The sequence below is a fragment of the Polistes fuscatus genome, unplaced genomic scaffold (assembly GCF_010416935.1).
Source record: "Polistes fuscatus isolate 324 unplaced genomic scaffold, CU_Pfus_HIC Scaffold3, whole genome shotgun sequence".
Lineage (NCBI taxonomy): Eukaryota > Metazoa > Arthropoda > Insecta > Hymenoptera > Vespidae > Polistes > Polistes fuscatus.
In genome coordinates, this window is record NW_025113107.1 from 2521683 (window position 1) to 2539374 (window position 17692).

At 32.0% G+C, this 17692-nt stretch overlaps 1 protein-coding gene across 3 annotated transcripts; it reads left to right on the top strand.

Annotated features, from left to right (window-relative positions):
• The first annotated feature begins 1777 nt into the window (after positions 1-1777).
• On the top strand, positions 1778-17671 carry LOC122519607 (putative mediator of RNA polymerase II transcription subunit 26). Of its 3 annotated transcripts, none has more exons than XM_043639180.1 (12): positions 1778-1877; positions 2049-2388; positions 8765-8787; positions 9152-9234; positions 9702-10077; positions 10316-10803; positions 10942-11234; positions 11319-11500; positions 11565-11690; positions 11954-12007; positions 12122-12247; positions 14887-17626. In XM_043639180.1, exons 2-12 carry the CDS (start codon positions 2366-2368, stop codon positions 17415-17417), a joined length of 4305 nt encoding a protein of 1434 aa, XP_043495115.1. In that variant the 5' UTR covers positions 1778-1877; positions 2049-2365; the 3' UTR covers positions 17418-17626. The 3 variants fall into 3 exon arrangements, with proteins under 3 accessions (XP_043495115.1, XP_043495117.1, XP_043495116.1); XM_043639181.1 differs by having other exon boundaries at positions 1781-1877; positions 2053-2388; XM_043639182.1 differs by having other exon boundaries at positions 1778-2388; positions 10319-10803; positions 14887-17671.
• The last annotated feature ends 21 nt before the right edge of the window (positions 17672-17692 follow it).

Below are 17692 nucleotides of genomic sequence, written 5' to 3' on the forward strand. Positions count from 1 at the left end.
CATAGCTCAATTTGTTCGACGCTGGTTAAAATCTGATGCTTCTACGATTTAAACAAAATTTGTGTATCTCCAAAGAAATTCTATTTGAAATAAACAAAATTTGGAATATGTTAACAAGTGGAATGTATGTTAAAATTTGGAACAAGTTAACAACTTTTTTATCATTTAAACGAAGAATATTTTTTTCGTTGTGTTGATCAACTAAACAATTAAAACAATTAGAATAATAATAATAATCATAATAATAATGATTTTTTTTTAATTCAACGATAAAAAATAACACAATAAGTTTTTCGTAGAAAATAATTAGGAAGAGAAAAGATTTAAATGTGTTGACAAGTGTTTCTTTCTATCACAGAAAGGGATAAATTTTTGATTTTCATGAAAAATAATTAGACGGAAGAAAAGTTGAAATATTTCAACAGGTGTTTTTTTGATCATAGAAAAGAAGTATTCGTTATCTTTGTAAAAAATAATTAGACAGAAGATTAGTTGGAATATGTTAACAAGTGTTTCATTTATCACAGGAATAAAGAATTCTTTTTGAAAAAGAAGAATATGTTTAGTAAGTGTATGGTGATGTATTTATGTATTTAATAAATCAATCAATCAAATGTGTGTGTGTGTGTGTGTGTGCTTATAGAATTTAATAATTAATATATTATTTTTAATAATTTGAAATATCAAAAACCATATATAAGACACAATATTCTTAAAATGTGTAAATTATTATACATAACAAATTATATATCCAAAATAAATATACTTAATTATCCTTTACTAATTATTATAATAAAATAATTGTTAAAAGATTCAAAGAAATCCAAATATTAAGATATATCCGATCAAAAATAATTTTAACCCTTTACAGAGCCGCGTTGCATTTCTACAACATATCAATCAATCGTACTTAAAAATCTATCAAAAACGGCTAGATAACTTTTGAGCAAAAAAGAATATATATGTTACATATATATTATATATAATAAAAAAATATATATATATATATATATATATAATAAATTAATTATATACATAATTATATAAATTACAATTACAAATACATTATACAATTTTATACATAATTATATATATATTAGTTTTTATATATCATATATTATTTATATATACATTTATTATAAAATTATTTATTTATAATCTTTTGTAAACAAATATTTTTTTATTTTTTTTTTCGTCATCTTTGCGCTATTTGCTATATGTTACCGAAAAAGAAATCGCAATTAACATTCTTGTTCCATACAGTATTAATATATATACCATCCCTTTTTTAAAAAATGAATGAAATTTGTTTGCCATCAATTACAAATAATCAATCGATTATTACCTTAAATAATAAATAACAAAACAAAAAAAATGAAAATAATAAAAATTCTCCAAAGAATCAATTGGAAAAAACCATACACACACACACACACACACACACACACATAATCAAAAGCATTAACCACAGAATAAAAATAAAAATAAAAATAATAAAAACTTATCAAGATCGTTTGTGTGTGACGCTTAGTCAAGTTTTATCAAAAATCAATAATTCATTAATAAAAAGAAATAAAAAAAAACAACACACAGATACACACAATCGTAAGTCAAAAGATTGTAAATAGAAGATAAAATAAAAATATTAAACGATAAATAGAAATGAACTACAAAGAAGTTTCACACACATTCTTATCCAGTCTCGAGTTGACCGATCGTGTCGCTAGTTGTTGTTAAAGAAATGGCTGCTAAAACGAACGCATGGACGAGGAGAAGAACGATTCTCGATGATCTTGGTCGAATCAGCAGTAGCGGCGGACGCGCGCTAGTGTCGGCATCGGCTCTTGTGCTGTTGCTGACTACTGCTGCTATTGCTGGTTGCTAATTTTTGCTGATTCCATTTCATCAACGTTTTCGTCATCATTATCATCATCATCGTAATCATCATCATCATCATTGCCATCAACTCTATCTCATCGTAGTCTTTGAATTCTTCTCTTTGCATCATCGAGTTGTTCTAATTTTCGTTATAAATATTGTTGGTCAAGGAAGAAATTTTAATTAGGACGAGTGCCCATTCAACCTTCTGTCTCTCATCGAATATATCTAAAATAGTTACCAGGAGTAAGCAAGAAAAGTAGTAGAAGAAACAGAACCGGTTTCCATCGGCGTGGGAAGAAGAAGAAGGAGAAGAAGAAGAAGAAGCGGCACGAGCCGAAGAAGATAACCAAAAGCTAGAAGTTGTTAGACACGCGAGTTTTTCTTCGGAATCCTTTTTAATTTGAGAAAAGTAAAGAGGAAAGAAAAAGAGAGAGGGAAAGAGAAAGAAAGAGAGAGAGGAAACTTAATTTCTCTCATTGTCGAAATGAGCTCGTCGACTTATGCGGGGTAAGCAGTATTTATCAAATATATTTACAAAAATTTATAAATAATCAATACGATTTAACCCCTTGTTTAACGATATATTCACAAAATATTTGAGAGAAAAAAGTTAACCTTGAAAATAAATTTCATATATATCTTTCTTTTCTTTTCTTTTTTTTTTTAAATTATGTTTACTACTGCCTTTATTTTTGTTAGATTATTGCAATTGTAATTAACTGGGAGCAAATGAAATACCCTTTATGTAACAAAGATTATAATTCGCCTATTTTAGTTTTGTTTTCTATGCGAAACATTGAGATTAATTTGTAGGAAATCAAAGACCCAAAGAGATCATTTTCGTTTTCTTCCTTTTAACAGAGAGAGAGAGAGAGAGAGAGAGAGAGAGAGAGAGTTAAGAGATTTATATTCGTGTTTCTCTTATTAACGAAAAAGACGAAGTGGAGACTGCGATAAGTAGTGTCTTCCCTTTTAGCTCCTCTTAAATCCGATCCATACGGAAATACCAAGCAAGCTTCAAATTCGTGAAAGGATTGAGAAAGGTCAGGAAATAATAAAAAGAATGAAAGAAATTATGTTCCCCTTTTTTGAGTATTCATCTTGTGTTCTAAACATATCTCAAAATAAAATCAAATCAACCCCCTAAAATAAGAATTACAAGAAAAAATAATATAAGAACAAAGTAGAAAAGCATCTTCATTCGTGAACAATCGAAAAAAATTATCCCCCTTAAAATGAAGAATAAAATAAAAACAAATGTAAATAAGAGGAAGTTAGGGACACTTCGTTCTCGATCATTGATGAAAAAACAAAATGATATTCACCTTTCGCATTTAAATATTTTCCTATAAAAATTAAGTTCAAAATGAAAAGTAAAAATAAGAAGAAAGGAAATAGAAGTAGAAGAAAAAGAAGTAGAAGAAGAAGAAGATGAGAAGGAGTAGGGACACGTTTTGTTCGTGATCACTCGATCAAAGCCATAGACCTTGTAGCGGTTCCAAGAAAACATTTCGACCTACATTTCGTATTCAAAGACTGACTTCGTTCGAACTTTAATCGTTTCAAGATCGAAAATTTTTTTTCTCGTTTATCTCTTTCCAACCGATGACTTTTTGTGCGCTTTTTATAAGTTAAAATAAATAAAAAAAAAGCAACAGAAATAATTTTGTTATCATTCGATCTTAGGAATAAAACGAAAAAGATTAGCAAAGCTCGTGTTTGTAAATTCTGTTTTGAAACGAAAAGAATAAGAGAAGTATCGAATCGTTTCAGGGAGAGAAATACGGTCCAATATTCAACATGAATGCTGTGCATTGTTCGAATAACCATCAGTGAGTTAACTCAACGGAGTCTAACCAAGAATGAAGTTGATATATAACGATCGCCCACGTTATATATTCTATCTCTTTTTCTTTCTTTTACGCAATTCTTCTTTCAACTGCTAAACACCCACGTAAATACAAATTTTCCTATCATTTTCTTTCAAGATCGTTACAAATATTTCTTATTTTTTTTTCCCTTCAATTTTCTCCGTGAGATTTCTTTTATTTTACATTTCAATTTATCACCTTAGTAAATGAAAATAGATTCGTAGACGATACGATGTTACATTTGTATTTTGTTTCTTTTTACTTTTTATTACTTATTTAATTACTTTATTGTAATTTTATTTTTTCAATTTACCATTCTCGATAGGTAAAAACAAATTTGTAAAACATTTGTGTGATTATATAAAATTTGTAAAATTTTGTCTTTGATAATTGTTGTTATCTTTAATTAATCACCGTTAAAAGTGAAAGAAAAATTGATAGACGATGTGAATGACCGATGTCGGTCCCCTTCCGATCGAAGGTATAGGAAAATTGTTCATTGCCACGTGCCATCACCACCTCGGCAAGCAATTTATTTTTAACGTGCGTATACGTGTACCGGTTCACGATGGCTCATCGCTAACGTTGGACCACCGTCCTTCTCTTCTAAGCCTATACTAATCTTCTTATTTTCTTTCTTTCGTTTATTTTTTCGAATTTGATCTTCTCTCACTCTCTCCCTCTGTCTCCCTCTTTTTCTGTATTTTTTTCTTATTTATTTATTACCTCATTTACTTCCCTCTCTCAACCAATCTTTTTTCTCGGACGAACATTTGGGATAGACCAATGCGTCCGATTTCTCTTATGTTATCAATGACTCATTCTCATCTTTTCTTCTAACTTCTTCCTTACGCGTTATCTCGCACGAACTAATCACCGAGTATCTGCGAGAAGAAATCCAAAATAGATGACATCGATGTTCGCAATGATCCATTTGTACTTTTCCCATTAATAGTCACGTGTTTACGTTAATGCAATTTAACGATCAAACCAACAACTATTTATTCTCGTTGACATCATCCAATCGTTTAGTTCGATTTATTCTCTTAGTATCGAATAGCAAACAAATTTTCTAATTCGTGTAAAAATAAATTTAAAATAATCTTTATTTTTTTTATTCTTTTTTTATCTTTCCATCTTTCCTCATCTTCAATATATTCAATCGTCCCATTCGTCTAACCAATCGGTTTATTCATAACTCCATTTCGTCTGGTGGTTTTTCTTCTTCTTCTTCTTCTTCTTTTTTTCTTATTCTTTTTTTTTTATTTTTTCTTTCTTTTTTGTTACCGTACGAATAAACCACGACATACGAAATTCTAAAAATAAAATAATCGGAAGCATTTTATACGGCACTTCGCCGCGCAGGTCAACCCGCTCTAAAATTAAACCGTGCTTGGCGTATCTACCTAAATACATTTCTATGCTATAGACTCTCTCTCTGTTGGCTGGGTTCCGAGCTTCGCGGCATAGCACATTCGATTCGCCATGACCGAGCTTTTCTCAGAATATTTCCCATTTACTAACCGATCACAATCCTAATTTCGATTCCTAATTTTCCCAACACTTTTTTATTCAAATCATTCATTTCCATCACAAAACCTATTCTTACTGTATTACATTACGATTATATCGTCAACAAGCATCTACAATATTTCATTTAAAAAAACAAAATAATAGCATTTTTTCAAATTTATTTGTAAATCATTGAAAATGTTTTTTAATTTGTTATAAAATAAAGTATAAAATCTGAATTTGTCGACATAACCCAAATTATGTTTCTAAAACGTGAAAGTTAAGTATAATTATATAAATATAATGAATCATTTTGACTTCCTAATAGACTTACAACGAACGATAGTAATTATTACGAATGAATAAAAGAGCGGTTTCGTAGTTCTCGCCAAATATTTCACGGAAATCGACTCCACGACTATTTGAAGCACCTGCAGAATAGACGAGACGTATAAAACGAACTTCGCCACGTGTTACAATGGCCGTGCCAAAATAAAAGCTCCCGCTGTTTCAAATTCTTCCCGAATATTCTATTATTAAAAGTTTCGCTTTCCGCATGAGAAATAATACACCCAATAGAAAGGATGAAAAGATATCTTGCGAGTCTTTGTTAGTATGATTTTTTTTATCTTATTCTAACATAAAATCAATCAATCAAAATATAATAATTCTATAATAATTATAGTTGAGACAGTTGACTTTGATCTTAACCGAGGGTTACTAACCTTTTTTACTATCGACAAATTAATCATGATTAATTATGAAAAATATTTTATATTTCAGTTGTCTTCTTTTGTAGATATAATCAATCGAGTTTATTAAATGTTGAAGATAAATTCTTATTGTTTTCTTATTTTTAATCTATTTTGTTATTTTTTATATTATTTCAAGAAAAGTTTGAGTTTTATAATTTTATCTAATACGGCAGCATATATAATTTTTTATTCTTTATCTCTAAAAAATTTAAAAAAGTAATTATATTATTTATTATATTATTAAAAGATCGTATGTTATCTAATTTTATTTAATATTATCGTATACTTAAGAGCAAAGTCACGTGTTTACGATCGATTAAAAAAAATGTATCAGTAATATAATTCTATTTTTTTTTATGTATTTTTTATTTATTTCTTCGAAACGTTTATACACCTAATATTCACAAAAATAAAATAAATCAATTCGGTCGTTTTCTCTGCGAATAGAACGTAATCCCATCGCAAGCTAGTTTGCTCGACTCGAAACGAACTAAAGCATGGCGGGGTGTCGGTTAAATCAGCGGCTAAATTTACATAAGAGTATCTTGAACTCGGTAAAAGCTAGTAAGGTACCTTACGATATGAGCTTCTTCTTCTTCTTCTTCATCTCTTTTTTCCTCCATCGGCCAAAAGAAAATTACTTTCAGATAAATTCGAAAGGTGTAAGAAAAACGGAAAGAGAGAGAGAAAGAGAGAGAGAGAGAAAGAATACTTAAAAACGGTGAACACAATTCTCGATAGGTCGACCTTGCAACTCGACTTAACGCGAAACTTCCTTAAATGGAATTCGTTTGCCCGTATTGGACTGCGTATCAGTCGTTCTTGACTCAAACGACTAACTTGTTATCTGGGTTAGTTCACCAAAGTCATAAAATACTGAAGTGTTCTATATTTTTTCTTATTATATATTTTTTGTCCTTGCCCATACTACTGGGTGTACTAATACTCGATTTTCCAAAAGAAAAACAAGACAAAATATTACTATAAAAGTGTAATAATGTTTTTTAATATTTAAAATTAAAATATTAAATATAATAATATAATTAATTCATATATATATAAAAACTTAAAAATTGATAAAAGAAATAATGGTTTTACGATGATCCACCCCTCCAAATATTTTGTCAAACAAAATTTATTATTAACTTTTAGGACACTCAGTATTATAAATTTGTATCATAAAATTATTCGATGATTTCTCTCTCTTTCTATCTCTCTTTTTTCTTCGCATAGTTACTAAAAGCAAGAAAGAAACATTTGTTGGTGTTCGTCAACAGGTGCGTCCAAACGGGTCCACGATTGAAAGAGTGGTATATTTTAGTCTAGATGAAAATATATAATATATGTATGTACCTAGCTAACTTAGTGTCTATTATCATCGCTTTCTTTTATCTTTTTAAACGTGATGCGACCAACGTCAATATCAACGGCAAATGTATAAACAATCATTAAAATAAAAAGACATTTTAAAAGATATTTCGTTCTTCGGTTCGTTCATTCGTTCGCGAATAACTATTGGACGACTTCGGGTTAGCGTATTGTCGATATTTTTAGATCTAGCAATATTCTAACACACATCAGTTACCAATAACCGATTCTCTCTCTCTCTCTCTCTCTCTCCCTCTCTTTCTCTTTTTTTCTCGAATTTTCTTACTCATGCTACTTTTTTACTTTCTTTTCGATCAGTTATTATTTACTTTTACTAAGATAAAAAATAGAAAAATAATTAGTATTATTAATGTATATATTGAAATGTATTAATATTAAAGATAAATATTAATTATGGTAATATATAGTTTATTAACAGACCAAAAATATGTTTATATTATTTATATTTTTATATACCAAATAACCAACTCTCTCTCCCTCTCTCTCTCTCTCTCTCTCTTTCTATTTCGAATCGTTTCTCCAATATTATTTTCTTACTTTCTTTTCAATCATTTATCACTTACTTTCTCAATAGTCCCGTTACTCTTCACTCTCTTCACACGTTGATCATTTATGTTTATGTATGCGTATTTATATTGAGATATATGTGTGTACGTAGTAGTCTCGTAAAGATAACTCAAACTCTTTTGTGTTTCCTCTTTTTAAAACGCAACTGAAAGTCAAGTGCACAGTGCAACATATTTAGAGGAATGATTTAATCGTTTGAACGAACTACTACCATTTGTGCCTCTTGTTTCTATTATACTAACGAATTATTATCAACATCGAAGGATACGTTGATATCACGTCTACTTCGTCCTATGTTTAAAATTTTTAAGTTTTTTCTTTATCCCGATTAACATCCCAAATTATTCATGCCAAGGAGAAATATTTTTGTTTATCGGTAATAAATCTTTAAAAGTTCATAACTACATGAATTCATCCTAAGTCCTCGTAATCGATGAAATTAATTAATTACATTTCATTGGCTTAATCTTTCTCGTATAATATGTCAGATCATTACGAATATAGGTGTAAAGTGAAATATGAATACGTACAAGGTGATTCATCTTTCGTGTGACTGCATGTCGCAGATAACGTAGGAATGTCTCCAACGATTTGAAAGACAGAGAAGAAAAATAATACAAGAAAGAAGAGAAGGAGAAGGAAGAGAGAAGAGGGGAGGGGAAGAGTTAACTTTTGGCGTATATCTTTGCAAAGCTTCGCTTATTTCACGAACATATGCTCGATTCTATCTCGTTATTGTATCAATTTTTTCTTTACAACTAATGTATTTTTCTTATTTTCTTTTTGCAGGAGCTCGGAAGCAGCGGTTTCAGGTACGTATATAAAAATTTCTTTCTAAAAATCTCTTGAAAACGTATTTTTATTTAAGTTAATACGAACGTCATCAATTCGAAAAATTAATATTTTTTTTTTAGAAAATTCTATTAACATAATTGAAAATGAAAATTTTCTTTCTATACTATTTATAATAAAATTTGTAAAATAACTTTTTTGTTTATCTATCAATTTCTTTTTAACAATTAATTTATTATAAATATTATTTTTATACGATTTATACAGCATAAGAAAAATAATGTTGAATTAAAATTTGCATAAATCAAGCGTAAAATTTTATTAGAACAAAAATTCCCGTATTATTATTTAATTAACGTTCCCGTAAATTATGAATCGTTTCAGGATTTTGTGCCGCGCCTCCACCACCCCCACCACCGCCACCGGTACCCGGTCAAATGCCAAGTATGAGGATCAGTACTGCCGAGGTAAGGCATATTTCCATTGGCGTGTTCGACTTCCTTTCCCAGTCGCAAACCTTATCGCGTTCCTTCTCGACTTGTTTTCGTACCATCGTGCGTATGTGCGTCTACACATACGTAAAGAAAAGAAAAAAAAAAATACACACGTGTGCATGTAAATGAAAGTTTTCACGACTGATTCTTCTACTAATTAAGCATTTCGAGTAAACACACATTTTGCTGATAAATTTGCACGAATAATTATGACCCGTTACATGGTAACAATTTTGAAACAAATTAAAAACGTTTTTGATAACTTTATTACGAGAGTGACCTAATTAAAAACTATTAATAAAATTATATCATCGTGCATTTAATATGTTTTGTTGAAACCTTTTTAATAGTTAGAAACGTTTAAATGATTCTCATAATTATTAAAGCAATTGTTGTCACGTTTGTCAAAGTTTAATTAATTTTTGTATTTGTATGTAAAGGCACCAGGAATGAAAAGGGCCCAGTTGCCGATGAATCCAGACACTGGCTACGAACCACCGATAGCCATTCAAAATGCTATTTTAACGAAGGACAAGAAACCCTTTACTTATACACCCGGTATGGGTGGTAAGTTAGACCTATCCCAAATTCGAAGTCCACGTATGGCAAGAAGAGTAGCAAAGAATGCGAACGACGCGGGCATAGAAGGGCCACCAAAGTCAGCCCTCGAATCGAAACCAGTGCAACAAACGACTGGCGCGAGTCTCTTTGTTCAGCCGCAAGTCGCCGTTCCGGTTTTCCCACTGAATGCTCCACCTCAGCCTCCGGTTAATAGAAATTCGCAAGTGCCGATTCTCAATAGAGTGCCCTCAAATGGTAAAGAATTCTATTCTAAATTTAATGATTATATGCTGGTTATTAGAAGAAAACTAACTCATGAGTCATCTGTTTATTTTTAACTTCAATATAATCGGAATACCAAAAATAAAAATACTCTTACAAATATTTCCATAATAAAATTACTTGAAATATGAATAAATAATCTGAAATGAAAATTTTAGAGGATTCCAAATAAAAGGTAAAAATTAATAAGTGTGTGATTTCAATTTGATAGCAGCAGATAAACAAGTGGAACAGACAGCAAAAATTGGTGCCAAAGAGGAGACGAAAGTGACTCCCATCCAGATTACAAATATTCAACCAGCCTCACCCGAAAGTCCCGGTACTCCCCAAGTGACATTGGCGAAAGCACCGACGCCTTGGTTACAAAATAAGAACAAGCAGCAGGAAGAATTACCGGAGTGGGCGAAACGTTCGAGCGTCAATAAAACAGCAAACTCGTCACCCGAGTATAATCCGTCCACGCAGCCTACCTACGCTACGAACAAGACTGAGCTAACTCAGCAAACGATACCGCAATGGCAGCAAAATCAGCAAAGACAGCAAACGTCTCAACAGCAACAACAAAAGCAACCACAACCACAAAGTCCAACCTATCAACAGATACGTCAAGTGTCTAGTCCTACAATTCAGCAACAACAGGAACGTCAACCTATGATCAATCACCAAGCACAGCAACAAGAAAGAGTCATACCGATCCGTGTAAGTATTTTTTTCCTTTGATTACTATTGATTTCCATCGGTAATTAATTATCAAAATTGATTAATTCAAAAAATGAGAACAATTAAATGTCATCGGCAAATTGTTTTACTTTGATTATTTTTACTGATCATTTTTAGATCGAAGACAGACCATCGGTATTCGCAATAAAACAAGAACCCGGACATCACCAATTCAAGACTCAACCAAGTGTCCATCATCAACAACGATGGGGTCAAACGAGTCCTCAGAATCAAATCCCACAACCGCAAATCTATTTACCATCTTCTCCGCAAACTCAACAGGCACCGACATCATACGTCATCCCTATCATGGTTGAAGGTGATGATAGGAGAACGAACGTAACAACTGCCAGTAATGTTCAACAATCTAACGTTAGAATCAATCCTGTTAGAAGTGAACCAGCAAAAATGTATGTCAAATTCAACATCCTTCTTTGAACTTGGATTAGAATTAAATGAATTCAATTTGGAAAAATTCAACAAAATATTTTTAGAATTGTTCAACCAAGAGGTCCAACACCAGTTCAGAAACCTGGACCAGTACAATCTCGATCCTTCCGAGTACTTCAACAAATCACTGATACAGATTCCTCCAACGATGTTGATAATGAACAATTGCGTAAACTACAACTTACTGAAGATGATAGGATTTTGATGAACAAATTCAAAGAACAAGGTAATTATTTACAAACATTTTCTTTTTATTGGGTGATCAAAATTAATGAGCGAGTGATTTATAGTTGATGGGGATAATTATCTTCATCAGAGAGAAGATCCAAGATATCGTGGTGCAGCGATACCATCGCGTGCTTTCCGATTTTTGCAAAACATGACCGACTCTGGTGAAATCTCAGCTGCAGCTACAAGTAAGTTTAATTTTATAGAATATTCGAAAGAAGAAAATATTTGTAAGTATAGTAATAATATTTATGTTCAATGAACTAAGTGATCCAACTTTGGTTCGAATATGGGTAAATAAGAAAATAATTTGTACACATTCGTATATCAATTTTAAGGATAAAAATTAACTTTAATCATAAACGAATTTTGTACACCTCTTTCTATAAAATATAAATTATTTAATATTAACAATTCTATATTAATAATTATAATAAATTTTTCTTTACAGTGCCACGAGTACAGAATGCAAACAAGAAACAGAATAGAAACTCTAAAACTTTTGGTACGATCTATTATTTTTTTTGTATATGAACCATACTTTTTTCTATCTAATTTGCAATTACTTTAATAAACGGAATATAATTAAATAATATTTAAAATTTATACACACACACAGAAGACGTGCAATCGAATTTACCGCCAAGCGAGCAACAAGTACCCGAACCGAAAAAATATATGGGCAGTGCGATACCTTCTCGATCTTTTAGAATATTGCAAGCTATGACTGCACCTGAGAGCTTAGGTAAGTAACATAGAAAATAAAAAATTCAAATAAATATATGAATAATTATTTTCAAACTATAATAGAAATCTATAATAATTATCTCACGTTCATACAAAACATACCCGTATTAAAAAAAAAAAAGGAAAAAAATAATAATTTCAAACAATAAATTCACTCTCGCTAGATATTACGCGTGCCTACTCGTTCAAAAATTAATTTAATATATTTCACACCAAGGCTTTTTAGTAATCTCATCTTCCATCTCAGTATTCCACGACGATCAGCGTCTAACTCGTAAAATAAAATCAAAATGTTCCAATTAATAATTATAAAAATATTAATAAAAATAATAATAATCATAATATTAATAATAATAATAATAATAATAATAATAATAATAACGCATAGTGTCGCTGGAACAAACCCGAATCCTGTGTTCACAGGAATAACGAAAATTCCTCCGAGATTATCGTGAGAATTCCCGTATCCCCGGCCGAATTTCAATGACCAATTAAAACAATTCATAGAATGAATAATTTATCGTGAGAATAAAGTAATCATCTTCGAGATATCTAAATCGCAAGAAAAAAAATCAATCAATCTAATTTCTTTACAGAAGAAACTTTAGCATCCAGAAATTTGTAAGATACATTTACATCAGTAATTACAATCGTTGTAACATCTACTCTATGATCTTTCAAACAAAATAATTCTTATTTATATATATATATAAATCAAATAAATTTATATAAAGAGTAAATATTATATACGATGGTAAAAAAAAAAAAAACATGATTTTTTATATAATCAAGATCACATAATCTACCCAGGCAGATTTCAAAGTCTGTCAAAGTTTCTTCGTCCAACGTGGGATATTTAACATCAATAAGACATGCGTTAACGAGCATACATATATAATACACATATACACACTATTTCATGCACATATATAACTATATACATATATAAATAAATATATGTATATATATATACAAGATATACGATAAATTCGTGGCGCGTAAAACGGTCTGATTCACTAAAAGTTTATTTTCGTGTACGCTCTTTACCTCCTCCTCCTCGTTCAATACGAATCATGCCGTATCTACATGCCGTATCTTACACGAGCATACGTACTTACTTACTTAACTTAACTTAACTTAACTTAAATATGGTACACGAAGTAGATTTATAGTTAATGGAAAATTAATATCAAGAATTACGACGGTGCTACGAATGGACTGGGCACTTTTAACCGGGAATGTGTTGCATGTTTACATTAATAACTTCACGTTTATTTCGCACTTTCTATCTATCATCTCTTTCTCTCTCTCTCTCTTTCTCTCTCTCTCTCTCTTTCTCTCTCTCTCTCTCCCTCTCTCTCTCTCTCTATCTCTTTATCTCTATCTCTTTCTATCTGTATTTCTATCTCTCTTTACTGGGATGATGTATATATCATACAGTTATATTTAATGATTTGCATTGCATAAATAAAAGTGCACAGTTGCATGTGTATACACATTTAAGAAAGAGAGATTTTTATATTACAATATTTTTTTTTTATTTATCTTATTTATTTTATCTTCTTCTTCTCTCTCTCTCTTTTCTTCTTTGTTCCTTCTTCTTCTTCTTCTTTTTATTCTACGTTATTCTGAAGCATGAACACGCGTTATTGTCATTCAATCCGAAATATACTTCTTCTTACCATCCATCCGTTTTATTTATACTTATCTCGTTTAAAAAAAAAATACGAGACCCCGATAAAAAAATATATAGGCAAATATACCCGCTCGGAGTTGCGGTAAACAATTAATTAAAAAAAAAAAGAAAGAAAAAAGAGAAAAAAAAAAATAACAAGAGGAGGCCGTTCGATCGTTTGCTTGGTAATCTCTCTTATATGGCGAAATTTTCGATAGTTTCCTTTGAACACAGGATCAATGTTTTTTTTAATTCATTCTTTCTCTCTCACTCTCTTTCTCTCTCTCTCTCTCTCTCTCTCTCTTTGTTCACATAATATCTCGTGTCAATGTCATTATATTCGTCCGATTATATTCTTTTATTTGGCTTAAAATCCCTTTTTTTCATTCATTTTGCCAATACATAACCCCCTTTTTTATGATGGATTTACGCGTTGTCGGGGGAGAAAATTATTTTTTGTTACACTGAACATTCGTTCACAATTTTCAATTATAATTAAAACAATTACAAACGTTTTACTTTAATCATTTAATTAAATGTTACTTTTATAAACAAAATAATTTTATATAAAAAATGTTATTCTTATAAAAAGAATGTGTTTCGTATAAAAGAAACTTTACATAATTTTGACCTTAATAAACTTGAATATGAATCTCAAAAATTATGAATTTAATTAAAAATCAAGCAATTGCTGCATCAAAATTTTCTGAATACTTTTCACAGCGTTCATGGACAGAAAAAAAAGAAATTTTTGAATGTTCAGGGTGAGTTCTCCTCCGACCTATCCGACAGGAAAAACAAAAAAAGAAAAGGAAAACAATAAAACCAAAAATTAAAAAAAAAAAGCATCGTTTTTCGAACGACCGATGAAAATGATAAAAAGGAAAACACAAAAGAACAAACAAGTCGCGTGGGAAGAGGTTGATTTTTTTTGTCTGAATGCAATATGCTGTTTGTTGTAGCCACGCAAGAAAATCGTCAAGCAGATTACACCTGCCAAACCGAGAATAACGTGCCGGGCAATCAGCACGGTGTATATCTTCCTATCTGTCTCCCTCCCCCTCCTCCAGCTCATCCTCCAGTCCCTTTACCACCACCACCATATTGGAATCCCGAGGGTTGGTGGGGTTATTATCATCCAATACAATATCCAACAATTCCTACTCCAAACGATCCTAACTCGATGAAGTTACGCTTCGATCCGTACGTTTATCGTCGTTACGAGGACGGTAACACTTACGTTTTCTATCCGGTTTACAATCAGAATTACATGTCATGCGATAGTTTCGATCAAGAAAACAATATTTATCCGCAATACGTGGCACATTGTCAAGCTCCGATTCAACAAGTGAATGTTAACGAATCGACCAATGACACCGTAGAACCAAATTTGATAAATGAAGAAAATCTGATTACAACGTCAAATGATAATAATGTTTTTAAGGAAGATCATTGGAAAAAAATGAATGATGTTTCGAAGGTACCGATTAATGAGAAAACTAACGATCGTCTTACTACGACTCTAAATATTGTTGAGGAGGAAAAAGAACGAACCATTTCAAAAATTGATCCTGGACACTTTGATAAAACAAAAATCACTGTGCCTAATTACACTTACGTCGACTGCAGTGATTCTAGTGAATCAGATTCGGAGAGTTCATCTTCTTCTTCTTCTTCTTCTTCTTCATCTAGCAAGTTGACCAAGAGCAGGAACAACGATACCACTACAAACAACACGATATCTGAAAGTGATTCGGATTCTTATTTAGCTTACTCGACGGGTTTAAATCCACATGGAAAGTCTGAAGGGACTGATCAATGCGATGATAAGATCGATGACAAGAAACCCGCTGAAATTGTTAAGGAACCCTATTTGGAGAACACCATTTCCAGTTGTGATTCGCAAAACGAGGATGACGAGGAAGAGGAAGAAGAATATCGCGTTGAATCTTTGAAAAGTGACCCAGTTTTACCAGCTCATCGGTTAAGTGTTATTTACGAAGACACCGAGCACGTAGAAGTTGAGATTCCCTATCCAAGAAAAAACAAGGACACCAAAAAGTGGAACAACGTGACCCCTTGCGATGATCCACCCGACGAAGTGGACACCACCGTCAGCGTGAGTTTACCATTGAGATTTAAATTCTCCGTTTCTGAAAATAACGAAGATGTTACCACGGTAATCGTTGGTGATAGTCAAATAAAATCGGAAAAAACACGAGCATCTGAAAAAAATCATCGAATTGTGGAAGAAGAAACTACAGTTGATTTTACTTTGAAGAGACCAGGTACAAAAGTTAGATCGATGGAAGAAAAAAATATTGAAACGATCGACGAAACTGACGACACTGCCCACGTTAACTTTACCCTAAGAAAAGTTCCTACGAAAGTTAACAGAGTTAATTGTGAAGAATCCGTCGAAACAGAATTTACGGTTAGATCGAAGAAAGTTGACGTCACCAGTCACGTTAGAAAGGATAAGAGGAAACTGGATAGTGAAAGGCAAAGAGAGAAAATTCTTCGAAATAATCAGGATCGATTTAGTTTCGTGTCAATCGCGAAAAACGATCTAATCGATTCGAAAAACGAAAAAATAGAACCAGAAATCGTAGTGTCCAAATGTAATTGGAACGAGGATAAAGAAAATTCGCGAAATCCAATCGATGATTCAGAAAGAAATCCAATAAAAGAATCCAATCAACAAGACGACGAAAGTTTCGTCGAATTGGAAGTAGAACAAAGTAGTAAAGAAACGAAACATTTGTTAAGCGTACAAAATTCACGGGAAGAAACCGACGACGAGGACAGCGGTGTAACATCGGACATGAGTCGAATGATATCCGAAGTTGACACAGATTCTGAGTGTACATCGACGAAGAATTTAAGAAAATATCAAAGGACTCAAACCCATTCGCGTCTTTTCAGGCTATTAAACGATGACTCTATCTTAGCAGAGGATACAATGGAGATGACTGATGGAGGATTAGGTTCATCGCTGAAACGAGAATATCTGAGTCTACCATTGAAGACACACGCGTTCAGTTACGACGAGAACAATTATTGTTCTAATTATTCGAGTGGGTTAACGTCGCCAGAATATTCGCCGATTTGCGAACAATCTTGGAAAAAATTACACGAATCCGAATTGGACGTCAATCGACAATTGAATCATCAACATCAACATCGTCTTGAGAGAAGCATTTCCAAGGAAGACCCGTATTACCAAGCATGGAAAAGTCCGAAATCAAATAACGCGAACGAACGTGATCAAAATCACGATGTTTTACCATCGATCGCTTTCAAAATCCTCGAAAGCAAAATTCCTTATTGGAATTACAAGGTCAATGTTCTCTGTCCACGTATCAAAAGCACCAAAAACGTACCCCAAATTTTACAAGGATGCAAGACGAACGGATCGAGTGGACCATCGGTTGTTAGATCTTCGCCAACGACAACCCTTCCCCTATCCTACGTCGATAACGACCATTGCTGATGGCCCGGGGCAGAGTGAGGGCCGTGTTTGGCCGCAAACAACCGGTCCACGGAACGAGCTTCGCGCAACTTTTCTCGAAATTCGCAACGACTGGGCGACTAATGCCCGGGGAGCTACAGGCTACGTGATTTTTTTTCTATCGGTACATATAGTTTATCGTATACTCGTCTTTTTTTTATCTTCTATCTATGTATCTATCTATCTATCTATCTATCTATCTATCTATCTATCTATCTATCTATCTATCTTTTTATCTTTCTATCATTTTCTTTCCT